The sequence below is a fragment of the Paracoccidioides lutzii genome, assembly GCF_000150705.2.
Source record: "Paracoccidioides lutzii Pb01 unplaced genomic scaffold supercont2.66, whole genome shotgun sequence".
NCBI lineage: Eukaryota > Fungi > Ascomycota > Eurotiomycetes > Onygenales > Ajellomycetaceae > Paracoccidioides > Paracoccidioides lutzii.
The window spans coordinates 1,069-28,009 of NW_015441012.1; the positions used below are offsets into that span (position 1 = coordinate 1,069).

The window sequence follows — 26,941 nt, forward strand, 5'->3', positions numbered from 1 at the left end:
GAACTCAGAGATGACGTTATGAAACTGAACCAGTAGTTCACGATCTTTCTCCTCTGGGCGATTGCCATTGAATGACCAGCCATCCTCGTCTAGGAAATTATGGAAGTTTCGGAGCAATGGCTCTTTTGTTTTCAAAGGTATTGAGGTGTCATCTTCGATGGTATCGAGACCGCGAAGGATCAAATAAAACAGACAGACTGGGAGGAGAAGTTCAGGATGCAGCTCGAGGATGACCGCACTAAAGCTTCTACTAGTAAGCTTCAAGAAATGGAAGCATATCTTTTCTGTTTCTGTTTCTAGCTTCTCGTCCCTTTCGTGAACTGGGTTATGCCAAACTTTCCTAGACGTACTACTCAGTTAATTGATAATTCCCCAGATAATGTGAGAGGCGGCTCTTCTCATGACAACAACAGGGAGTGAGGGGGGAAAAAGGTGAGAAAAGGGGCGGGAGAGGGTTAACTAAGAGGGGATTTATACAAAGTACCATTTCGCAGTAGAGTAAAGAAGAGAGTTGAGAGAAGCACCCAGAGGAGCTTACCATTGAATAATTGACCTCAGCTCTTGAGGATGGAAGAGGTAGTATATTGGTGTTGTGATGGTAACCATGGCGGCGATCCAAAAAAGGCAGAGGTTTTAAGAGAGCTAGGAAAGAGAAAGGAGACAAGGAGAAAGATGTATAAAGATGACGACAATTGACGAGGCAAGGAGAGGCTTCAGAAGCGCATTGGTGAAGTTAGTTTGTACCCTACCTTGAGGGCCTTCGGGTAACCTAGGGAGGTAAACTTGAAGTGAAGTTGCAGTGAAGTCGGAGCAAAAGAAGTTGTGGAAGTGGAGGAAGCGAAAAATGCGCGAGGGCCGAAGAAAAAGGATGAACTAAAAAGCCTTGGAAATTTGATCTCCAACGGATTCAGTCCAATAAAGGGAAAAGCGTTGAAATCGACCAGTATCACATGATCCGACCTGTCTAGTTTAGTCAGCATTCGCGCTCTGCCACAGAGGAACGAACCCTGAAGCGGACTAGCGCGCTGCCTAGGCAGGCGCAAGAAAATGACATCGCGGTAAAAATTATTGGGACGTGCAGACATCTTGTCACGGTCTGCGCTGGAACTGACAGCCATACCTATATCATATCCACGCCGTGATGCGCAAATAAATACTCCTTCTTCTGCTCCTGTATATTCCCCTTCTACCATCCCTCATAATTTCAATATGGTGGCAGATACCGCCTACTATGACGTGCTAGGCGTTCCAACAGATGCAACAGAAATACAGATTAAGAAAGCGTATAGAAAACTAGCCATTACTACCCATCCAGGTCCGTTGATTCCTTTGTTCTGGAATACTCTCGCTTTCATCTTCAAACTCTCTTTGTATTACTAACATGATCGCTCGCTCCAATAGACAAAAATCCCGGTGATGAAACTGCACACGAACGATTCCAAGCAGTACTTCCCTTCCCCTCTCCTCTTCCCAAAAATTTTGTCTCCATGTTGCGTTCTAAGCAAGCAAACGTATCCTGCGATTTATGAAAATCAAAGGTCTAACAATCCTGCGTTTGCAGATTGGTGAGGCATACCAAGTCCTAAGCAATGAACAGCTGCGAAAACAATATGACAAGTTTGGCAAGGACCATGCTGTGCCCGACAGTGGATTTGGTGAGTTATATCACCCCTTGCCTTGATCTCTAGCTCCTCCTCAAGCCTTCACCCTCAACCGTTAACCCCCCAATCATCCTGGAACAACTTCTAACAGCATTTCAGAGGACCCTGCCGAATTCTTTAGCATGATCTTCGGAGGCGGCGCCTTTGTCGACCTGATTGGTGAAATTTCACTCATGAAGGATATCACCCAGACCATGGATATTACCATGCAGGGTGAGGAGGAGGAGGAGCAAGGTGAACTAGCTGACGCTAAGAAGACCCAGTTTCACATACATGACCAGGAAAGCCTGTCTGAGAAGCCTGCTGAAAGCTCTCTGCCTCATCATTCCGGAGATCATAAAACGCCGGCTCCCGGCGCTGCACCGAATCTAAAGGCCACCTCCCCAGAGATGCCGCCCCAATCAGGCCCCAGTTCTGGCGCCGATACTCCACGCCGCTACTTGTGTCAACAAGCCCTCATGGATAGATCAGATGAGGATGTGAGGATGGAAGCCTTTTCCGCCGAGGAAAAGGAACTACGGAAAAAGGAGAAGAAAAAAGGAGGTCTCACCAAAGAGCAGCGGGACCGATTGGCGGCCTTTGAGGCTGAGAGACGGCGGCAGCGGGAAGAACGAATCAACACCCTTTCTCAAAAACTCATTGATCGCATTAGCATTTGGACGGAAACTGATATGGGCCCGGACGTGACGCATGCGTTTGAAGAGAAGACTCGTTTGGAAGTTGAAAACCTCAAAATGGAATCCTTTGGTCTTGAAATTCTACATGCTATTGGCACCACGTATATCCAAAAGGGCTCGGCGTTTATCAAGTCCCAGAAATTTCTTGGGATTTCGGGATTCTGGTCGAGATTGAAGGATAAAGGCACGCTGGCTAAGGAGACCTGGCATGCCGTTTCCACAATGGTCGATGCCCAGATGAGCGCAGAGCACATGGCTCAACTCGAGGAGCGCGGCGGTGAGGATTGGACCGATGAAAAGATGGCTGAACAGGTAAAGCTAGTCACCGGCAAAATGCTTGCAGCCGCGTGGCGAGGCAGTAAATTCGAAATTCAGAGCGTCCTGCGTGACGTGTGTGATAAGATCTTGAACGATAAATCCGTTCGTTTGGAGAAACGTATCGATCGCGCTCATGCTCTTGTTCTTAGTGGCCGGATATACCAAATGGTATGGTTTTTCGGTCCCTGTTCTTGTTTGCTCTTCTGTTTTTTTCCTTTTCTTTTCCTTTTTCCGCTTCTCGACCAGACTTGTAGCTCATGCACTAACTGGTGAATGTGATCAAGGCAAAGCGCACCCCCGAAGAAGAAGGTGATTATATGGCCTTCGAACAGCTCATGGCTGAGGCTACCGCAAAGAAAGCTAAGAGTGAGAGAAAGAAAGAGGGCAAACGGACAAAGGCAGAATCAACGAGTGAGGGCACTCGGACATCGGAACAAAATTCGTAATATATTCTCCACAACGGCTCGGAACGTAATCGAATTTCTCGATTTATGGGAGTAATTCCAGGGCCTGCCTTTTCTGCCTGCCCTTTCTGCCTGCCCCTTGATATAAATGAAACTACCCCTCCCTCCTCCATTCTATCCTTCCCCCTTAACTTACATCCACACCTATTGGCATTTTCTGACGTAATTACGAATATGCACGAGTTAGAATAATAATAAGGCGATATTAATAAAGTTCGAGAGAAATGTCACGTGTTGAAATTGATATGTACTAGAAATTACGGGTATCAGTGGAGCAGAGAAGGAGTGAAGGGCCGATGTGCCTTATTAAGAGGATATCAAGCATCCACCATCCAACACCGAATCCAGACTAACGCCACAAATAATAATAATAATAATAATAATAAATAAATAAATAAATAAATAAATAAATAAATGACAACACGGCTTGTATGATACATCTGCACAGACATGCCTCGCTGGCATGTGGCAGTTGGAAAACCGTTATTGTAGTTCAAAGGGGAGAGAAGAAATAGTAATGAAATCAGGCATATGTCAAAGTAAGTTCTGTCTAGCTACAGCACAAAGGAAATGGTGGGAGCTAAATAATGAAAGTTAATTCGAGTCTGGTAGGTTAATATATCAAACGGGGAAGAATGCTGAACTGTTAGTGACTGATACAATTTAGCTATCCCTGCGTCGAACCCAAGAGCCCTCTCCCACCTTCTGCTTCGCCTTCAATCTCGTCAGGGAAAAGTACTCTGCCGCCAATGTCTATATCTGTGAGATGGACGTGATAGTCGAGAGCTCTTTTAGCTTCGAGAATTAAGCTTTCGGTCCATCCCAAGCAACGCTTGATGCTCTGGTTCATCATTTGGCTGTCAATAAGGACCTGTTTATGTTTTGTAAGATCAATGATGAACCGTTTTTCATCTCTAGTTAGATGTTTCTCGTCACGCTCGACAATGCCATTGAGGCTAGGAGTGCCGTTATCGGAAAGTGAAGATTCATTGTCACTGGGGTCTGAGAGATCTTCATTCAAACTATTCGTCAAATATATGTCGTTAGGTTCATCAAGTGTTGCGCCGACAGCGGACATGTTGTTTTCTGTCAACGTGGAGATAGATTCAGGGATCATAAGGCGGCCAGATCGCGTTAGACGCCTGTAGCGGCGCAGTTCTGAATTCTGTTTCCTCATCTCCCTTTCCAATGCACGGTTGATTGCAAGCAAGGAGGAATTGCTAATCTCAAGATCAAGGACTTTACGTTCTCGTCGAGCATTTAATGCCAGTTCATTCATCTTATCGATATTGGAATTTCGAGGCACATCCTCTTTCATAGAGCTATGAAGACCGGCAGAAGGAAGGGACGCATAATCTGTGGGAGGAAAATGGTGGACACCTACAACCCGAGGGTTGAGCTCCTGGGGAGCTGTAGTTAACAATAGTTGGTGTTCGCCTGATCTTGATCCTAACTGTGGAGTTCCACTGAGGTTTGATAAGAACTCTTGTTTGTGTTGCTTCACATGATGCGAAGCATCCAGACTGTAGGATTTTGTGTGAGATGATCTTCTTGGGCTATCCAGGGGCAATGGTTGCTGATTGTGGGTCGTGGGTGACTGCTGGCCAAACGAAACATCTGAGGTTGAAATTGGTGTAGGATGAGAATTTGAAGGACTTTGATGATGTCTAAGTGCATGGGAGTCTCTGGCAAATATACCTGGGATGTGAGTTTGCTTCGATCGTGATGAGACTGTGAGCTCTGGCCGTTTTAAAGAAGGTAGTCGAGGAGTCTTTTCCCAGGGTGTGGCAGTCTTCGATCCATCACGATGAGAACTTTCAGAGGTGGACCCATAAGCATAAATAAAAGTTGACGGGCCAGCCTGCTTCTGAAGTGACCCAGTCCGCATGTACAGGCTTGTTGTGGATTGGGAAGACCTAGTATCATCTGCATGGAAAAACATAGGCGTTCCTGTGGAGCTCCCACACGATGACGAATGTCGAAATTTTGTTGTAAGGCATTGCGTGTCATTCACGAGATTCTCTGCTCTAGCTATCCTGGGCATCGCAACAAAGCGATCTTCCTTTGGAATCAGATCTAACGGCGGAGGTGTGGGAGGGTCAGGAATGAGCGTTGAATATATGGGATGTTGGGATATGGGCGAGATTTCTGCAGGAGAAGGATTTCCGTCTCGACGAGACAACCGCTGCCCTGATCGGGGGGTTACATTTGAGCTCAGCATGGAGGACGTTGGGGTGGAAGTCTCGGAGTAGGAGAGTCCATGTCGTGGGTGCTGGGTTGACTCGGGATATACGGTTTTATGGGTGGTGCAGGTTGGTGCGTAACCAGCAAGTTTGGGGGTTAATGGGGATTTTGGGGTTCGAAACGAGGAACTCATTATAGGTGTGAAGGGTTTGGCCTGTCGGCCACTGAGATGTTGCTTATCAGCGGCCATTATTTTCTTCGCAGGACACAGATGGCTCGAGGGTGTTGGGTGCAAAAGTTGGTCGCGCATTATGACATCGTGGGGCCTTGAATAGCGCGGCAACCATGATGGTTGGGACCAAGACAGCTTCGACAGTGCATGAAAACTGCGGAAGCCTAAAAGCCCAGTCAATAGTGCAGCGGGCTGCAGTGAGCAGCGGTGCGTGTCGTGTCGAGGACCCGTTGGAAATCAAAGTTGAAGTCGCTGTTCATTCGACGATAACAACATTCTGGACCAAAACGGACTAGCGCGAAAGCAACCCTTTATCTGGCTGATGATAAGGAGATACAGCAAGGTTAAGTTTAATCCAATCACGGAGCATAGAGATCGGCCGACCTCGCTAATTGGGCATGACCGCCCGGTAGCCGCACCAGCTCACGTGGTGTACGCGTATATTGTTGGACGTCTGAAGTGGTTGTATTGGTAGCTTATCTCAGGGATGCTATATACTACTATGCAGTGCGCTAGTCTATGTCACAGCTTCAATCTAGACAAAGATGAACAGGTGTTCTATTGTCAACTAGATAAGCTATCTGAGTGAATACTAAGATGATTTCTAAAAGATAAGTTTGAAGAAAGCTCTGTTTATATAGTACTTTTCTTAACACTTTTCTTAGTGCAGTTACCATGTGATTGTCACATTTACATGTTATTTGTATGTAGAGTTGATTGCTATGTCAATATCTAGACAGTTTGTGATTAATGTGTTTAGACAGTTGCAATTACTATTCATCTTAGTTTTATGCTATTGAAAAGATTACAGAGCTCATTCTATACTATCACATTATCTCTACTTGAAGTCTAGTGTAGAGGATTAAGCTCTAAGAACTAGAGGCTAGTCCTTCTATATAACAAGAACAAATTGCTTGAAAAAGGAGAGAAAAGAATGAGATGAGAATACAAGCTTAAGCAAGCTCATGTAGTATGATCATATGTGCATATGCAAATAATGACTAGGCTGAGTCAGTTAGTCAGAGTGAATTTATAAATTCAGCTTCTTATAATACCTCTCTTCTTTCTCTTTGTTGCAGGTTTTGATGACTATTTAAAGTTCTCTTTACATTTAATTTTGCCTGCTGAGAGGCCTCTCAATTGTTCAAAGTCTTCACTTCTTATAGGAGACTTGCATCATTTCATGTAGACTCAGCCCAATCTACTTATTTAACAAAATATTGCTTTTTCCTCTGATAGATTTGTTCACTTCAAATTTTCTCAATCTCAAACTCAGATTCTTTCAGAGTCTCTATAGCAAGTGACTGTCAGTCAGTTTATTTCTGACTAGACAGAGAATTCATCACTGTAGCATGTAAAAGATTTACATTAAAGACATTGTGAATGTCAGATGAGACATTCAGTCAGTAAGTATGAAATTCTATCTTTTCTAGCATAGTATATTAATTGTATTTTGCATTCAGCTTCTTGCACAGATGATTAGTTCTCATGTTCTCTAAGCTCAATCAGATCTTATCTTTAGATTGAAAGCTTGAAGCTGAGTCTCTTCATCTATTTATGTAGTTCTCTTGAGATTGCTGAGCATCTGTCATTTTTACTTGAGTTCACTTCAACACTTCACAGGTTTTTCTCATATAATCATTCACAAACTCAATGAGATTATATGACATTTCAACAGGAGGTGCATTAGGTATATCAATAAAGAAGACATGAAAAAGATGTATTAAAAAGAATAAGCTCATACTTGTTGAGGCAGCATCTCTATTATTGATAATCAGCTCTGTCAGAGGAAGTCATTTACATCAGTTATTTAGTTGAAAGCTAACATACTTCTGTAGATAGATTTTCAGAGTCTGATTCATTTGCTCTGTAGCTTTGTCAGTCTTTGAGTGATAGACTATGAAGAGTCATCTCTTAATATGTAATTTCTCACACATCTGAGTTCAAAACATGCTTGTGAAAGCTGATCCTTAATTTGACACTACTGTCTTAGAGATGCCATATCAAGAAATGATGTTATAAAGAAACACTTTAGTCACTATCTTCACATTAGTTTTTTTAACTGCTTTTAATATAATTTTTTTGATCAGTCTGTCTGTTATAATCATGAAATTTGTATATTCTTTAGAGCTTGATAAGTTCACAATAAAGTTCATGAAGAGCTTCTGTCACATGTGTTTAGAAATAAGAAGAGGCTTAAGCAATCTTTGACATTAATCTCTTCATGCAGTGTTTAATCTGCAAAAATAGCAGTTCTTGATCATTCTTCTCATATCAGTGGCATAGTCTGATCAGTAGAACTCATGTCTTAGAACTTCTGCTGTTTGCTCTTACCCAGAATGACCAGTAAGAGATGAGTTGTAAGTCTTATATACTAATCTGATTTGAAGAGGTTCAAATTCTGACACTCACTTATGATCTCAAAAGAGAAGCTTCTCATTCTCATTTAAAGAGCACTCGGAGACAGAGATCTTAATGCTGAGTTCAGAAGAAAATTTGAATCTACTCTCATGAAGAGTCTGCTTCATACACTGCAGAATCTTGTCATTTTTGTAAGTCTCATTTCACTGAGCTTGAAGAGACATCTCAGGTTCCATGCTAGCAGCAGCCACTCTTGATTCTATTTCAGATGTCAGTATATTAAACTTAAGTAGTTAAGCTTGTCTCTACTTGATCCTCTCATCATCAGCACTCTATGGCATGTTCTGCTCTCTTTGTGATAGAATGTTTGATTCAGTGTTCAACTTCTTTGACTGATAATCAATTCTAAAGTTAAATTGATACAGAATATCCATCTAATATAGCTGTCTTTCATTTAGTCTGTGTGTAGTCATGAAGTATTCTAGATTATTATTATCTATGAGGATTTTGAATTTCTTTACTATAAGGAGTTAAACCTCTAGATTTGCTCTGGCTGGCTGACTCAGCCTAGCTATCATTTGCATGTGCGCACATGATCATGCTACGCGAGCTTGCTTAAGCTTGAGTTCTTATCTCATTCTTTTCTTCCCTTTTTCAAGCAATTTGTTCTTATTATATAGAAGGACTAGCCTTTAGTTCTTAGAGCTTAACTCTTTACATTATGAATTGCTTCACTTCTTTCATTGATAGGCCACTGGGAGCTTTAATCCTATATTATAAAGCTCAGCAAATGTGCTGACATATGATAGGCTATTGAGAGCCTTAAATCCTACATCACAAAGTTCAGTGATAGGACTGGTATATGAATAGACTGGGTTAGCAATCATGCTAACAAATGAACAAGCAACATTGAAAATGTCTAGCTAAATGAGATAAAGCAGCAGACTTGTACAACAAATACACAAATGAATCAACACAAAGCAATGAGCAGGGACACCCTCAGCAGCTTCAAACAACAATAGATGGCCTTTCTTCAACAGCAGAAACAGGTCCAGTATGAGAACAGAGATTTAATAGCAGCTCAGCAAGCTGAAATAGCTAATATATGACAAGCTTTGAACACTCTGACATCAACCCTCTCTCAATTGAATCTGCAACCACTCATTGCAGTCAGAAGACCAAAGACCAAGTTATCAGATTGTGAGAAGTATGATAGTTGTAATCTGAAGCACTACTTTCAGTGAGAGCTAAAGCTTCAATCAAAACTTAAGATCAATGAGAAAGCTTTAGATAATAATGAGGAATGTGCTTGGTATGTGTACTCAAGACTGAAAGGAATGGCAGCAGCTTGAGTTTACCTCTGAGTTGAGAATAATAAGAACAAGATCATCTTTATGATAGAGAGCTTACTGAAGCAGACACACATGCTTTTTAGTGATTCTGCACAACAGGAAAAGGCTATACAAAAGCTCAACAATCTATGACAGAGTAGAAAAGCTCTTTTTAACTTTCTGCCTGGATTTAATCAGCTACTGCTGAAAGCTGATGGTCACAGATGAGATGATCATGTTAAAAAGAAGTATTTGAAATTCACTCTAAGCATAGAGCTGAGGGAAGGCATGGTGAGTGTAAGAGAATCATCTCTCTACAAGAATTACTGCAAGGAGCTTAGATTAATTGATCATCAACTCTCTAAGCTTAAGACTTTAAGGCAGTGGTTTAAATGTCACAAGAGCAGATCTTCTTCAGATCATACAACATCTAATCCAGACTCTCTACTTCATCATACTGTCCTTGATCAATGAAACTGATCTCAAGCTTTTACTGATAATCTAATGAATCTCTCTTCTGATGTTGTGACCTCAAGCACTCATCACATCAAATTAATAAATCAGACAGAGGTTAATTAATGAAGAGAGCAAGGCCTGTATCTGAGATATGGAGCTGAAGGTCATATGATTAAGAGCTGCTCATTCAAATCTCTCAGACACTCTGTCACTGTCATAATAGCTAAGATGATCCTTAAGCTGGTACTAAACAATGATAATGTAAATATGAGTAAGAATTTGAGAAAAGAGTAGCTCCAATCAAAAAACACTGAAAGAAGCAAAATAAGAAGCTTATGAAGAAGCAATAGAGAAGATTTAAATCTAAGATGATATTTAAACCCTTCACTGTTGATGCTTTAGTAGATAATATCTTTTTGACTAAAGTAATAATAGACAGTGAATGTAATGTCTATGATCTTATTTCTCAATTCTATGTTAACAAGCATAAGCTCCTGTGCATTGAAATTCCCTCTGTTAAAATGACCAGCTTTGAAGACTCTATGAAACTCTCCATAAGCATGATGACTGGCATTCAAATTGATATAGGTGGTCATATAACTGAATAGGCCTTTCTCTACATGGTGAATGAGTTACATGGTCATGATATATGTCTAGATGACCCCTGGCTGACTCAGCAAAAGGTGACTATGATTCTTCATCAAAGAATTATGAGATTTGAAGAGAGTGGTATAGAGGTAGAGTCTAGTTCAAATGCAAAAGCTGATGTGATTCTCATCTTTGTCATAAGCTTCTCTAGGCTTGTGAGCACTTAAGAGAAGTGAAACATCAAGATCTTCACTGTCAGTTTGGCCAACATTCAAAAGACTCTAGAAGTGAAATCAAAGATTGACTCTAGAGAAAAGCTGTCTGAATATTATCATGAGTTTTTGAATATATTTGATAAAGAAGCTATCAATACTCTACTCCTACTTTGTGGCCCAGATAGAGATCATGAGATTGAACTGATTAAAGAGACTGATGATAGTACAGAACAACCCTCTTGAGACTCACTATATAATATGTCTCAAGAGAAACTACTGGCTTTGTGAAAGACTCTTACAGATTATCTAGATAAGAGTTTTATTAGAGTGAGCAACTCTCCTGCAGCCACTTCTGTACTATTTGCAAAGAAGTCTGAGAATGAGCTAAGATTCTGTGTGAACTATCAAGCTCTTAACAAAATCATCTGAAAGGATTGATATTCTCCATCATTAATCAGTGAGACTGTACAGTGAATTAGACAGGATAAATGATTCACTAAGCTGAACATTATTGCAGCTTTTCACAAGATTCAAATCACAGAAGATGATGAGTGAATGACAGTCTTTAGAACCAGATATGAGCTATTTAATTGACTGATTTCACTCTTTGATTTGACCAATGCTCTGAGTATATTTCAAAAATATATTAACTGAGCATTATGTAGATATCTGGATGACTTCTACTTAGTCTATTTAGATGACATCTTGATATTTTTCTCAAAAAGCTTACAAAAGCACTATGAGTATATATAAAAGATGCTTATGTGTCTACAGGAAGCAGGCCTGCAGGCAGATATCAGAAAGAGTGAGTTCAAAATGAACAGCACAAAATATTTTGAATTCATCATTGAAGCAGGCAAGGGTATACAAATAGATTCAGAGAAGATTAAAGCTGTTTTGAAATGAATGACATCTACTACTCTTAAGAGTATACAAGGATTTTTAGACTTTATTAATTTCTATAGATGATTTATTAGAGATATCTCAAAGATCATGACCTCACTGACAATTCTTACATGCTAGAATGTTCTCTTTTTGTAGATGAGCAAGGCTAAAGAAGCTTTTAAGTATCTAAAATTAATGTTTATCTTTGCTTCAATCTTGCTTCAATTTGACTCTGATCATGAGACTATATTGAAAACAGACTTCTCAGATTATGCTTCAGAAGAAGTGCTGCTACAATACAATGAGCAGAGCATTCTTCACTTATATGTCTTCTTCTCTCACAAGCATTTATCTGCAGAATACAACTATAAAATTCATGATAAGAAGTTATTAGCAATAATTAAGTGTTTAAAGAAATGAGATGCTGAGCTATGAAGTGTAAAGAAATTCAAAATCTTTATATATCATAATAATCTAGAATACTTCATGACTACACACAGACTAAATGAAAGATAGCTATATTAGATGAATATTCTGTATCAATTCAACTTTAGAATTGATTATCAGTCAAAGAAGTTGAACACTGAATCAAACATTCTATCACAAAGAGAGCAGAACATGCTACAGAGTGCTGATGATGAGAGAATCAAGTAGAAACAAGTTTAACTACTTAAGTTTAATATACTAACACCTAGAATGGAATCATGAGTAGCTGCTGCCAGCATGGAACCTGAGATGTCTCTTCAAGCTCAGTGAAATGAAACTTATAAAAATGACAAGATTCTGCAGTGTATGAAGCAGACTCTTCATGAGAGTAGATTCAAATTTTCTTCTGAACTCAGCATTAAGATCTCTGTCTCTGAGTGCTCTTTAAATGAGAATGAGAAGCTTCTCTTTTGAGATCATAAGTGAGTGTCAGACTTTGAACCTCTTCAAATCAGATTAGTATATAAGACTTACAACTTATCTCTTACTGGTTATTCTGAGTAAGAACAAACAGCAGAAGTTCTAAGACATAAGTTCTACTGATCAGACTATGCCACTGATGTGAGAAGAATGATCAAGAACTGTCATCTTTGTAGATTAAACACTGCATGAAGAGATTAATGTCAGAGATTGCTTAAGCCTCTTCTTATTTCTAAACACATGTGACAGAAGCTCTTCATGAACTTTATTGTGAACTTATCAAGCTCTAAAGAATATACAAACATCATGATTATAACAGACAGACTGATCAAAAAAATTATATTAAAAGCAGTTAAAAAAACTAATGTGAAGATAGTGACTAAAGTGTTTCTTTATAACATCATTTCTTGATATGGCATCTCTAAGACAGTAGTGTCAAATTGAGGATCAGCTTTCATAAGCATGTTTTGAACTCAGATGTGTGAGAAATTAGATATTAAGAGATGACTCTTCATAGTCTATCACTCAAAGACTGACAAAGCTACAGAGCAAATGAATCAGACTCTGAAAATCTATCTACAGAAGTATGTTAGCTTTCAACTAAATAACTGATGTAAATGACTTCCTCTGACAGAGCTGATTATCAATAATAGAGATGCTGCCTCAACAAGTATGAGCTTATTCTTTTTAATACATCTTTTTCATGTCTTCTTTATTGATATACCTAATGCACCTCCTGTTGAAATGTCATATAATCTCATTGAGTTTGTGAATGATTATATGAGAAAAACCTGTGAAGTGTTGAAGTGAACTCAAGTAAAAATGACAGATGCTCAGCAATCTCAAGAGAACTACATAAATAGATGAAGAGACTCAGCTTCAAGCTTTCAATCTAAAGATAAGATCTGATTGAGCTTAGAGAACATGAGAACTAATCATCTGTGCAAGAAGCTGAATGCAAAATACAATTAATATACTATGCTAGAAAAGATAGAATTTCATACTTACTGACTGAATGTCTCATCTGACATTCACAATGTCTTTAATGTAAATCTTTTACATGCTGCAGTGATGAATTCTCTGTCTAGTCAGAGATAAACTGACTGACAGTCACTTGCTATAGAGACTCTGAAAGAACCTGAGTTTGAGATTGAGAAAATTTGAAGTGAACAAATCTATCAGAGGAAAAAGCAATATCTTGTTAAATAAGTAGATTGGGCTAAGCCTACATGAAATGATGCAAGTCTCCTACAAGAAGTGAAGACTTTGGACAATTGAGAGGCCTCTTAACAGACAAAATTAAATGTAAAGAGGACATTAAATAGTCATCAAAACCTGCAACAAAGAGAAAGAAGAAAGGTATTATAAGAAGCTGAATTTATAAATTTACTCTGACTGACTGACTCAGCCTAGTCATTGTTTGCATATGCACATATGATTATGCTAAATGAGCTTGCTTAAGCTTGTGTTCTCATCTCATTTTTTTCTCCCCTTTCTCAAGTAATTTGTCCTTGTTATATAGGAGGACTAGTCTCTAGTTCTTAGAGCTTAACCCTCTACAGATTGCGAGTTCAATTGAGAGAGAGTTGATGTTGAGGTGTTCAAAGCTTGTTGTAGATTAGCTATTTCAGCTTACTGAACTGCTATTAAATCTCTGTTCTCATACTGAACCTGTTCCTGCTGTTGAAGAAAGGCTATTCATTGTTGTTCAAAGCTGCTGAGAGCATCTCTGCTCATTGCTTCATATGATCTATTTATATATTTGTTGTACAAGTCTGTCACTTTATCTCATTCAGCTAGACATTTTCAATGTTGTTCGTGATGCAGAATTTAAAGCTCTCAATAGTCTATCATATATTAGCACATTTGCTGAGCTTTGTGATATAGAATTAAAACTCTCAGTGGCCTATCAATGAAAGGAGTAAAGCAATTTGTAATGTAGAGGGTTAAGCTCTAAGAACTAAAGACTAGTCCTCCTATATAACAAGGACGAATTGCTTGAGAAAGGGAAGAAAAAAATGAGATGAGAATACAAGCTTAAGTAAGCTCATGTAGCATGATCATGTGCGCACGTGCAAACAGTGGCTAGGCTGAGTCAGTCAGTCAGAGCGAATCTAGGGGTTTAGCCCTTTATATCTACATATACTCTCATGCTGGTAGATTATTATTTATTTCATCTGCTAGGTAGTCATTTTTTTTTTCAAGCCTTCAGCCATTCATTTAATTGCTTTGAGGACTCAGCTTTTGTTGAATTTACAATATGAAACTTTTAAATTATATGTGAGAATTTTATAGATTTTGTACTGATTATTATGTTGAATCATTATCAAATTTTAATTATTTTACTCAGTATTGAAGCTTTCTATAGGAGACTTAGCTTGCTAGAATATTTTCAACTTCTTACTCATTTTCACTCTGTATCTTAACTAGTTTTGATATCTCATTTAATTATTCTGATAGAAGGTCATTTATTGCTTTTCATAGTTTATCAGAGGAGAATATTAAATAAATCTTCATGCTGTTTGATAATATTAGTCTATAGCTATTTCTCACTCTCTCAATGATCTTAAAAAGATATTAATTTTACTCTATAAACTTCCTGCTGAGTAGTTAAATTCTATAATTCTTGAGTGACAAAAAGATCTTATTTTTTATCTTAAAGTTTGACTCCTAGCAATACTTATTAACTTGAAATTTCATAATTTTTTGCATTTTTTTCACATTGTCTGCTGCTAGCTTTCAGATTTCTTTTATTTGAACAATATACTACTTTGCATTTTCTTATTTAAGCTTCTTTTCTTTAGATAATATCTTTAGTAGTATCTTTCAATTAAAGAGTATTTGAGATTCATATCTATAAATAATTAAAAAGTATCATCTCAGTTAATTCATTCATCAGAGCTTTAGCTATATGATTCATCATTGATAACCACTCATTTCAGTTGTTCTGATAGTAGTTTATATATAAATAAAATTTAATCATAAGATATTAATTGACAATCTAAGTATGATTATCTGTTCACGCATGATCAGTTGATAATAGCTTCAGTTTAACTTTTAATCATCTGATAAATTTACTTTAGAACTTTAAGATAAATTGTGATTCACAGTCTGACACAATTTACAGTAGCCAATAGTGATATTTAGATCAAATGAGTTTTTTTGATGGTTTTTATACTAGTGTTACTATGAATATACACTAATCATATTTATTTTATTTGTAATCAATTAAACCTTGTTGATTATAGCTTCTCTGACTCTATTAATTACATGAGTAGTAAGAATAGAGATAAGAATAGGGGGTAAGAATAGAGATAAGAATACGGGCAAGAATAGATCTGTGAGAAGTAAGACTTCTTATGAGAATAATAAATAGCAAAATAATTCTTCACATTAATATCAATCTTTACAGAGTAAATTAAAATCTATTAAATATTTTACTAATCACTCTCAACTCTGATATCAAAAGAATCTATCAATCAATCTATCAATCATTGTTGACACTAATGCTGAAATTTTTTCCCATTTGCTGATGAGTCAAGATAATTCGATTGTGTTTCAATTTCACTAGAATGATTTTTTTCTATCTCTGTCATAGTGTTTTCTATCTCCTTCTTTATATTTTTCTCCTCTGTCTCTGATTTTAGCTTTTTTCATTTAAACAATAAATTTTTTTCAAGCTTCATTATTTTCAATTTATTTAACTTTGTCTTTAGATTTCATGGGGATTGGGGACGACTGTCTTTATTTGATAAGATTTAGAATAGATAAATCAACTGAGAGAGCACATTCATATTTGATCACTAATACAGATATATTCTCTTCTTTGACTTTGATATCTGGTGATTTGACTTTGATATTCTTCAGTTCTGATAGTTATTTGATGGGGTAATTGGACTCATTATAGATAACAAGATAAATGTGAATAATTGTAGTTATTGAGGTTGATGAGTGCACTTTCTTAAATGAACTCAATAACTTTTCTAAATCTAACATTCAATCATCAGGAGTGAGTATAACTACATCATCTTTTTCTATAACTGAGGCAGAAATGAATACATCAACTGAAGAAACAACAGTAAGAATATTCTTTCAAGCTATATCATGTCTAGCAGTGATGATTTTTAGAAAATCCTTCATTGTAAAAATACATAATCTGAGTAGATTTTATTTTAAATTTTTCAAATTGACTCTCAGTTATAGTATGTTTGTGATTTACTGTTATTGTATTCATATTTCTAAATATGAATAAGAATTTTGTAGGATTTTTACAAGGATGATAGTTGATTCAGCTAAGGTTTGATTGCAGATTCTTTTATAGATGATGTATATTAGATTGATGTACCAGCATTAGGGATCATTTGTTGAACTTTCTGTATTTTTTGAATAGCTAGTTGATATGCTCATTGAGGAGATCTAGGATTAAGAATTGTGGCAGAGAGTGACAATGTCAGAGCTAAAGTACTGAGACTATCTTCAATGACAATGATTCTATCATTTATTAAAGAGATAATAGAGGATTTCAGTATGAATAAATTGACTTTGTCACAATAAAAACCGGTAGCTTTACTATTATAGTATGCTTCATGAAAAAATCTAAGACAATTGAGGTAGAATGATATCCACATAGTGAAGTAAATCAAGATGATAATAAATAACAAAGAGAAGAACAGGAAATTTTGAGTGTATGTATAAATATATCTGTTTTTGAAGGTAAGAGAGTGAGAGAGAGAATGTATATATATGTGAATTTTGATAACTTGATTAGTATAATAATTAATATAATAGCTAATTATTTTGAGAGTGTTAGACATAATGAATAATATTATATAATATCTTCAAAGAGTGTATATATAATAGAATATTACTGTATTAATTAAATAAGAAAACTGTTAATTGATATATATTTTAATACTGTTAATAACTTTAGATATGACTATATAATGATAAATGATTATAATTTTCAAATGATAGAGTATTCAAGTATATGAATACATATATTCTGTATATACAGTGTATATACATTGTATATATATATATATATCTAGTTCAAAATTCATATAGTACTACATTATGAAATTTATAGAATAATTGTTATTGTAATAAACTTACAAAGTATATTCTTAAGAATATTAGTAGAATACTTAGTATAATACTTATTCATATTCAATTTAATTATATCTGTGATACATCAGACTTTAGATTTTCAATATTCTCAGCAGTGATATCAGACTTGATATCTTCACTATTCTCACTATTCTCATTATAGATTTTCATTTTCATCATATTATCAAAATTCATCTCATGCTTCTGCAATCACTCTATCAGCCAGTCCCAAGCACCAGTTGGCTTTTCATATTCCTGTAGAATAGGAACTTGTTGAGATTTTATATGATCATGTACAAGTTTTCACAGCTGAAGATATATTATCTTATATATATGTTCACTCTATTCATTGACAGCTGCAGCAGTGACTCTTTCAGAAGAAAATCTCAACTTTGAAATCTGATTCTGATATCAATTCTTTGTCTTCAGTCATAGATACTCATTAATATCTATTAAGTATTAGTATTTCTATGATATTAAATCAATAGAGATATTAGTAATAAAGATAATACATGCCTTAGTTTTTAAAATGCATATGAAGTTCTGAAAGTACTTGTGAATCTGATTTTAAACCATGCTGTAATGCATTATCAGAATGATAATAGAGCTTTCAAAGCTGTTTATATATCTCATCAGATTATTTTTATTAAGTGTGAATTTGATGATTATTTCAGACTCTCATATAGTTTATCATTTCTTGTTAAATAATTAGTATATATATAGTGAGAAAGGTAATACAATTGAATACTATATTGATGTGATATAGATCTGCATGACTGAGGTTTAGAAAATAGTACTGAGAAAAGATTAATATAAAGATTAGTATAATAATTAATAGCAAGAATATGAATTTTCATATTCTTCAGTAATTTGTCAACTGTTTTGCAAGTTGTCCTTATCAAGATTTAATTTGTTGATTTAGTGTACTTATTCTGAATCAATAGCACTCATTCAAAGAAACATTTGAATCAGTTGTCTAATGTAGTTTAAGTTGTGCAGCTGCAATCATTGAAGTTTCAGTTCTTTAATATGAATAAATAACCTGAGGAAAAATATCAGTGATTTAAAGATATCAAGAAATTGTTGAAGAACAGAAATAATGGTATAATTTGTGATTCCAATATATATTCCTATTATATATTGAGAATATGCATCAATTGCTGCATAGATTTCAATTCTCTAATATTGAAACTTGTAATAATCATCAATAGATTAAAGATAATTTAGTCCAGGAATAATGTAGAATTCTCAGTGACATTGAAGATCATTTAGTTGATATGTAATTTCATCTAAATTGAGCAGCTGAACTGTTTTGAATAGATAATCTCTGATTTTATTAGTAATATATTAATCATTATATTAATCAAAATATACTGTGAAATGCTATACCCCTGCTATTTAAAATGAGTGTACAGATATTCTCTTTCAAAACTCTGAATAAATCTATTGTCAAGCTTTTTCTGTACAGTAGATATAAGCTCTTTCTGCACCTCATCAGTCTTATAGTCATCTCTTCACTGATGAAGTTTCAATTGCTATTAAATTTAATGAAGCTCACATATAAAAAGTTAAGACTCAGAATGCTTTTATTGAATAACTGAGAATATCAGTATTCTGCAAGTCTTGTGAAAATAGTTCTTGAATAAGATTTTGAATTGATTCATCAGCTTCTCATTTCTTGATTTTTTTTAATATTCTATTTTCAAAGATAATAAACAAGAGTTGATTGACTAACTTCAATATTATGATCTCATTTCAATTGAAAGATAATATCTTATTGAGTTAGATTATATTGATGAAGATTAATAATAATATCTTTGTGAGAAAGAAGATATGAATAACTAAACAGAGGTATTTTAAAAAAAAGTGAAAGAAAAAGTATTCATTATTCTAAAATAAAGAAAAAAAATGAATAGATAAATGAAAATATCATAATATCATAAAAAAAGGAAATAAGAAAATCAAAACAAACAGACAATGCACTAAACTAGCTAAGTTAGCTTGCTTTAATATAAAAAAAATTTTCAATAAAAAATAAATTAATAAAATAAATATTATAATTATAAAAAAAAAAAAAATTAATTTTCAGACTTAAAAAGTATACACTCATCTGAACTTCATCTCATTTGCTTAAATTTCTCTGAAGTTATTTTCTCTTTCAAGACTCTATAAGTTTATTTACAAGCATTAATGTCCTTTTCTATATCTTTAGTCTTTTGCTCACTTCATTATTTCTTTGTCAAATTTGAGTCAATTTATTCTGTATAAAGCAGTATTTTCAAAATAGAAAACTCCTAATTTGAATTTTTTTTTAAAAAAATAATGATGACTGGTAGTATTGTTGAAAGAATAATGTCAGAATTTTTGAAAAAAAGAATTATTGATATTTTTTCATGAGAGAATTCACTGCTTATATAAAACAGCAGCAAGACTTTCTCTTTTTTTCATCAGTTTTACTCCTTTCTTATATGCAGTCTGGAAATCTTTCTCAATTAGTATATTTTCTTTATCAAACTGTTTTTCATCTTCCAGCTGCTATTTCACTTTTTACATAGTATTTTTAGAATATAATAAATAATTTTATACAGTGAGCCTGTAATAAATCATTAAAATAATTAATATAATAATTAGTAGAATATAGAACTTACTTTTCACTTGATTTTGAGATATCTTTCTATCTCTACTTCAGCATTGATGTTATAATCTCTATGCTAAGTCTATATTCTATTAATATTTATATTAATAAGATTTCAAGATTTGCTAACTATTTTTATTCATGATATCTGTTCTTTTATTCTCAATCATCTTCTTTTAATCTTTAGTATTTGCCTCTCTGAATACGTTAATATTTTTTAACTGTTGAATATAATAATTTATTGCTACATAATCTGCATTCTTCACTTATTCAATAGTGGCTTTCTTCTCATTCATTTTTTCTTATTATTTTATTGCTTTTTTTATGTGAGAGTTAATTAACATTTCTTCTTCAGCTTTTTATTTCTGGCTAGCTGTGGCTCTAGACTTTGATCTATGGTATGTCATTTTGATAGAATGAGAAAAAAACTAATCTTGAAAGTAGAAAACAAAGAATCTGATATAGGAAGTAGTTGATTGATACAATGATTAATAGAATAAAAATACAGACAAATAGTAGAGCAGAAGTAGTAAGATAATAGAAAGAAAAATTAAAAGAATTAAAAATCAATAATGATATTCTTTGTAATGTATTATTGTATTCACTTGATTATCTATTTGAGTATGCTTGTATTGTTATATTATTCATCAACTACACATAACCATATACATAACTGCATACTCACTTCAATGATTTTATCTTTTTGCTTTTTTTCTTTCTCAATCTTTTAATCTTCTTATTCATTTCATTCTACACATCTCCCCCTTTCTTTGCAGAAATTTTTTAAATTATCTTCTTATTTCAGTAATATAAGTGAGCTACAGTTCATTGTTATACTAGTTATTATACTAATCAGTAAATAAATAGCTAGAATTATCAAATTCACATAAAAATGACTTGTATCAAAATGACTACAAGAAAATATATTTAACAAAGAGAGGTAAAAAAAATATAATCAGCAATATAAGAAAGAGGAGAAAGTATTCTTCAAGACAGCATATGACTTATATGAAACCTCAACATCACTATTGTCAAAAAGCTGATAATAAGTAAAAGTATATTTATAGTTTTTTGAATTTGAATATCTATTTTAATTATTTTAATCACTGCTCTCTGTTAAATTCACTGTTATCAGCATGATGTTGAGCTTCTTATTCACAAGCTCTCATTTCAGCATCTTGTTTGTGAAATTGCAGCAAATATATATAATGATTTTTGATTTCAAGCATCTGCAATTCTGGCTTTGCAGAAGACTGCAGAGGTAGTTTTGATTGATGAATTCACAAGTAAGAAATGATTAAATTTTACAAGCTAATCTACTAATCATTATACTAATCAATAGGATGTTAGTGACAAATCTATACATCATCCATACCAAATGTGTTATCATCTAGGATGGAAATATAAAATTGATGCAGAGGCTGTGACAAATCATGACAGGCAGTTACATTCCAGGACATGAAAATGATTATTAGTAGTTTCTTGTTGTTTTCATCTTATATTCACTTTCTTTCAGATTTTTTTGATTTGATTTTTTTTTTAATTTAATCAGAATGAAATGAGATGTTTTCACAATAGACACATCTTCATATAAATTTCTATTGGTGAGTGTCTATAAGTGGAATTAAGTAATTAGCGTGGAAAAACACAAAAAAACTCATTTGACTCAAATGTCACTATAGGCTGCCGTACAATTGAATCTGATGCTTCATAATACTCATAGTAGCACTTCAAGAACAGTCTTACTGTTAGGCTCAGCGCTGGGGCTAGGTTTTTCTCCATCACGTGATCACGCCCCCCACATGTAACTAGTGGATTGGTTGTGATCCAGTCACGTGATCACATAGGTTTATCTCCATCGCATGACCACGCCCTCACACATAATGTGGGATGGTTGAACCTTTTATTTGGAGGAGCTAGCTAGGTTATTGCTATATTACATACAAGTGATCATGTGTGGGTGGGGCAGTCATTAGAGCAATGCCACCCAGGCAGGCGCTGCTACACCCTCCCTCACATCACCATGTAGAATTTTAAATGCCATATGTAAAAAAGGAAAAACTAGCTATGCCATCCTCAAATCCATCTAAATCATGCTACATACATTAAGTTTTGACATTCCTGCCTTTTCCACCTGTAAAATCAAGTAAATCAAGAAATCATTGAAATGCCACTGTGCCCAGGGGTTTAGTCAATTTGTCTGCTATTATTTCTTCAGTTATGATATATTCAATTGAGATAATATCATTGTTCAATTGGCTACAGGTGTAATGGAATTGTGTGTCAATATGCTTGCTCCTAGCAGTGATCACAGCTACAATGGCTAGATTGATCACACCTTTATTATCTGTCTTGATTGACAGTGAATCATCTACTATAAAGCTCAGATTCATTATCATGCTTCTTAACCACATTGCTTCATATATGATCTCACTCAATGCTACATATTCAGCCTCATTGGAACTCAAAGAGATGCATAGCTGCTTGCTTGATTGCTATGAAATTGATGCACTGACAAGCATAAAAACATAGTCAGATGTAGACTTCTGATTATCATTCAATGAGCTGACTTAGTCAGAATCTGTATATCTGACCAGCATATATGTCATGTTCAGGAACTTATTCTCAGGTCCTTTATCATCATCATTCTTTGCATAAAATATACTGATTTCATGTATGCCTTTCAAATATCAAATGATGTGTAATAGGATCTTTCATGTCTTAGAGGTAGGAGCAGCATTCTTCTGTGTCAATAGAAAAGCCACATGGATGATATTCAGCTGCAGTTTAACTGCCAAATACTGCAAGCAGTCAACACCATATTGGAAATACTGTTTTGTAAAACCAGTCTCTTTTTCAGGAACAGAGAAGTCATCCAAGCATAGACTCTCATCCATGGGCGTTTAGACAGTAGTTGTATCATCCAGGTAGAAATCTTCTACCAATCAATCAATATAACATCAGAGGGTCAATTTGATGCCACTATTTATATGTTTTACTTTCATGCCTAGATATTTTATGAGTTCATTTAAATCTTTGACCTCAAGCTTCTGGTGCAGAATATCAACTAGTCAATCAGCATCCTTCAGGATGTCCGCAAAAATATGAAGATTATCAACATATATGATCATATATAGGTGTTTTTAAGCTGAATGCCACTAAAGGGCAAGGTCATAAGGACTTGAGGTAAAGCTGTTCTCCTGTAGCAGAGTCATCAAGTAATCATATCATATTTTGACAGTTGGATCCAACTCATATAGAGATTCTTCAACTGCACATACAAGCATATGTGGAGCTCCTTCTTTGAAGTCAGTAGGTTGTCTCATATAGACTGTTTTTCTAAGTCATTTGTGTAAGTACATCATCACTATATTCATCTACTGTAGGGTTCAACTGTGTTTTGTAGTGATTGCAAACATCATGCAATTTGTGATATCTATAACTACAGAGGTGTATATTTCTTAATGTGTTCTCTTTTTGAGTCAATTGTCACAAATTACTCATCTGAACTTTCACAATATATCATCTTCATCAGCATTGAGGTCACTCAGATGATTCTTTTTGACAAAGACCCAGTAGCTGAGTGCCACTGATTCATCATAGAAAATATCAGAATGTGAAATTAATATTCAAGTCTTCTGATATTCAAGATCATCAATTTCATGTTGCATAGATTTCCTTCAATATGACCTCATCTGTAGACAGTTAATCACATCCTTGAAGCTTTTTGACAAGCTGCTTGTAATTGAGGAAGGTATGTACATTATAAAGGCTTTCACAGGCCTCATTCATAAAATGTATGATTCTGAAAAATCAAGAACATCAAAATCATCCTCCATCAAATAGATGATATAGATCAGGGTGTTTTTAGCTTTAATTGTTGTAATAGTGATGGAATCCTTTTGTATTTTCTACACTTTTGTAGGGAAAATCACATCAGATATATCAAAAATCTTATCAGAGGTAGGACTCCACACATGATAGATTGACTAGTTGTGAAATTCAATAAGTTTGCATAATTCAGCCTGAGTAGACAGCTTATCCACTGACTTCTGCAATTCATGAAGATGAACAAAAACATCAGATTTAAGCTTATAGAAGTGAGTGATCTGCAGTAGCACATTCATCAATGTTGAAAAAGAAATTGTATAAGGACTACAAATGAGCTCCTTGCTGTCATCATTTATGATTGCAGGACAATACTTCTCATTATATAAGATTGTAGATATGAATGTATTATTCATGATTGAAACAACTATTTCTAGAATATCTGCTCAGAACTTCTTTGGAATGTTCTTTTCTATAATAATTGCTCTGACTTGCGTCATAATGATGCAGATACTACATTCAGATACATCATCTTGATGAAATGATTGAGAGATAGTTGATTCTCACACTGTGTCATCAGCAATCATTAATGTTATTATTTTTTGCAATTGAAAAACCTTATCTACATCTGTCCTGATGTAGGCAGGGGCTAAAAAACTGAGGTTCTTAATAAACTTAACTCAATGAGAATAATAATCAAATGCTTGATCTTTGCTATATAGGAAATAGATTCATCTGAATTATATCACATCATCTGTGATTAATATGAAATATTGTGTGCCTTGGTGAGATTCTATATAATAATTGTCTGTATCACTCAACATGCAGCCATTACCTACTATATCAATATGAATCTGTTCTATTAGTTTTACAGCCCATAGCATGAGGGTGATTGAGTATTTACATGTCATACCTGCTTTGACACAGGTGTTGCAGAAGAAATTAGTCTTGAGGCTTTTGATGCAGATATCAGATAGTAAATTCTTTGCCAAAGCTATAATAACTCTTATGTGTATATGCCTCAGGTCAACATGCCACTCAGCAAGCATTCTCACAGCTGTAGGCAATTCTTGAGATTGGGATTGAGTATTGGCAGGATTGTTGTTGCTAGTGATGGCCAAGATCTTAGCATAATCATTGTCATATATATGTGATTTTGCTGTAAAATAAATTACTTTTGACTCATGATGAGTGTCAACTTCCAACATCCTTTCAACTATTTTATAAATTGAACTCTGAGCTATGTGAATCACAGTGAAAATAATGCCATTGAGGGCCTTGATGATGAAGTAGAACAGGGTATTTAAATTTGAAAGTTCATATTGAAAACTCTGATTCTTCAACTTAGCAAAAGACACTAAGTTAATAGTAAGATTTGAAATATAATGAATATCATATATAGATATATCCTCTCTGTCAGATTCTAGAATGAGATTTTCAATCTCTTTGATATAACTGCATCTGTCATCTGCTGTATGAACCTTGAGGTCATTGTCATAAGTTTTCCATTGAATAATAGATTGCTTTTTCCCCATTATATGAAAACTTGCACATGTGTTGAGAAATCAAGGCTTGGAGATAATGCCAGTGATTACTGACAGAGTAATTGCAGCATTGATAGCAGCAGATTGTGCCACTAGAAGATCAGAAGATTCATTTTTTTTATCATTTTTATTCTTCTTTTTATTCTTTCATTTATTGTGACTGCTGATGTTGCTATTTTTTATAGACTTGACAATCTTATTTTTATTTGCCTTCTTTCACTCTTTGATGGCAAGTTCAGGTTGTAATCACCAACAAGAGTTCTTAATGTATCAATTTGAGTGACAGATCTCACATTTGAAACTATTTGAATTCGTGATGTCAGACAAATTAGAGTTTGACATAGAGGAGGTAGCCGCGTTGGCTCATAGAGGTTTGAGATGTTCATTAGACTTGCTTGTACAATTCATTAACTGCTTCATGAGATTGTCAATGTCAATATTTTTAATAGAATTCTGGCTGATCATATAAAAATCATCTAAATGTGTCTTGACAAAAGACTTTTGATGTTCTTTCAAATCAATAAGAAAAAGATCATGATAGAAGTCCTCTGAGTCATTCACCAGTTTCTTATGACATGCAATTAAGTAGTGAAATCTTCTTTGAAATGCTAAATAATCATTGTTGACATGTAGAGTAGTCAGCTCCTTTATAACATTGAGGTGTTCTTCTGCCAAAGACATCACATATTCAACATCAATCTTTTTCCATAAAATGGCAGTGTTGTTGAGTTCCAAGACTTCAATGATTGTACATACAGGCCCCAATAAGAATTGTAACATACATCAATAGAGTGCTTTGATTCAAATATTTCATTTTTTAGCATTCAACATGTTTTGACTAATATCATCTGAGCAAATATGTTGATTCTTGATTAGAATGTCAGTTTCATCAATGACTTCAGCATCTACAAGGATTTCCATATACCAGGTTTGATAATTAGTGTCATTGAACATAGTTACAGCCTTAGTATCTATAGCTCTTTGAACATTCTTTTGATATTCACAGGTCTGAGATTTAAAATCATCTACAAGTGTATCATTGTTGATATTTGAAGTGTTCTGGTGCATCATTTGTTGACAAAAGATCAACAAATCTGCTACACTCATTGATCATGTCACTCATGTTAGGAGTAGACATTTGAGGCTGAGGACTTGGGGTTCCTTCACTAGCTGCTGTGGATTTGCATATAGACTCAGGAGCAGGTGTTTTGCCAGGCTTACAGCTTGATAAATTCATGATGTGGTTTGAACTTGGTTTCTGCTCCAGGCCTTCTAATTCTTTGTTCTTGTCTAATGATGAGAATGCTCCAACAGCTCTAGAATATGATTGTAAAAATTGCTTTTTCTCTGTTAAAGAAATAGATAGTTCAGTCATTAGATCAGAGAGTGAACTCATTCAGACATGTACACAGTCATTCTTAATGCAATTTTTGTTAAAAATCAGCTATCTGGACTATAACCTGTGGGATGGTTGAATCTTCTATTTGGAGGAGCTAGCTAGGTTATTGCTATAATACATACAAGCAATCACATGTGGGCGGGGCGGTCAT

The 26,941-nt window shown here is 34.9% G+C and overlaps 4 protein-coding genes across 4 annotated transcripts in view; 1 reads left to right on the forward strand and 3 right to left on the reverse strand.

Annotated features, from left to right (window-relative positions):
• The window catches only part of PAAG_12679 (farnesyl-diphosphate farnesyltransferase), a gene marked incomplete at both ends in the record, with an annotated part of 1,661 nt that extends 1,055 nt beyond the window's left edge, over positions 1-606 (reverse strand). The window contains 2 exons of the mRNA XM_015848141.1: positions 16-340; positions 539-606. Coding sequence (XP_015702243.1) covers positions 16-340; positions 539-606 — 393 coding nt within the window. The remainder of the gene's footprint in view (positions 1-15; positions 341-538) is intronic.
• Positions 607-1,209: 603 nt separating this feature from the next.
• Positions 1,210-3,102, forward strand: PAAG_09056 (DnaJ domain protein; the record flags this gene model as incomplete). Its single annotated transcript, XM_015846723.1, has 5 exons — positions 1,210-1,315; positions 1,402-1,445; positions 1,562-1,655; positions 1,761-2,824; positions 2,941-3,102. The coding sequence occupies 5 exons, from the start codon at positions 1,210-1,212 to the stop codon at positions 3,100-3,102; spliced, it is 1,470 nt and encodes a 489-aa protein (XP_015701764.1).
• A 685-nt stretch (positions 3,103-3,787) lies between these two features.
• On the reverse strand, positions 3,788-5,614 carry PAAG_09057 (hypothetical protein; the record flags this gene model as incomplete). Its single annotated transcript, XM_002788992.2, has 1 exon — positions 3,788-5,614. One exon carries the CDS (start codon positions 5,612-5,614, stop codon positions 3,788-3,790), a length of 1,827 nt encoding a protein of 608 aa, XP_002789038.1.
• A 20,813-nt stretch (positions 5,615-26,427) lies between these two features.
• On the reverse strand, positions 26,428-26,941 carry PAAG_12680 (hypothetical protein; the record flags this gene model as incomplete). Its single annotated transcript, XM_015848142.1, has 2 exons — positions 26,428-26,707; positions 26,913-26,941. 2 exons carry the CDS (start codon positions 26,939-26,941, stop codon positions 26,428-26,430), a joined length of 309 nt encoding a protein of 102 aa, XP_015702244.1.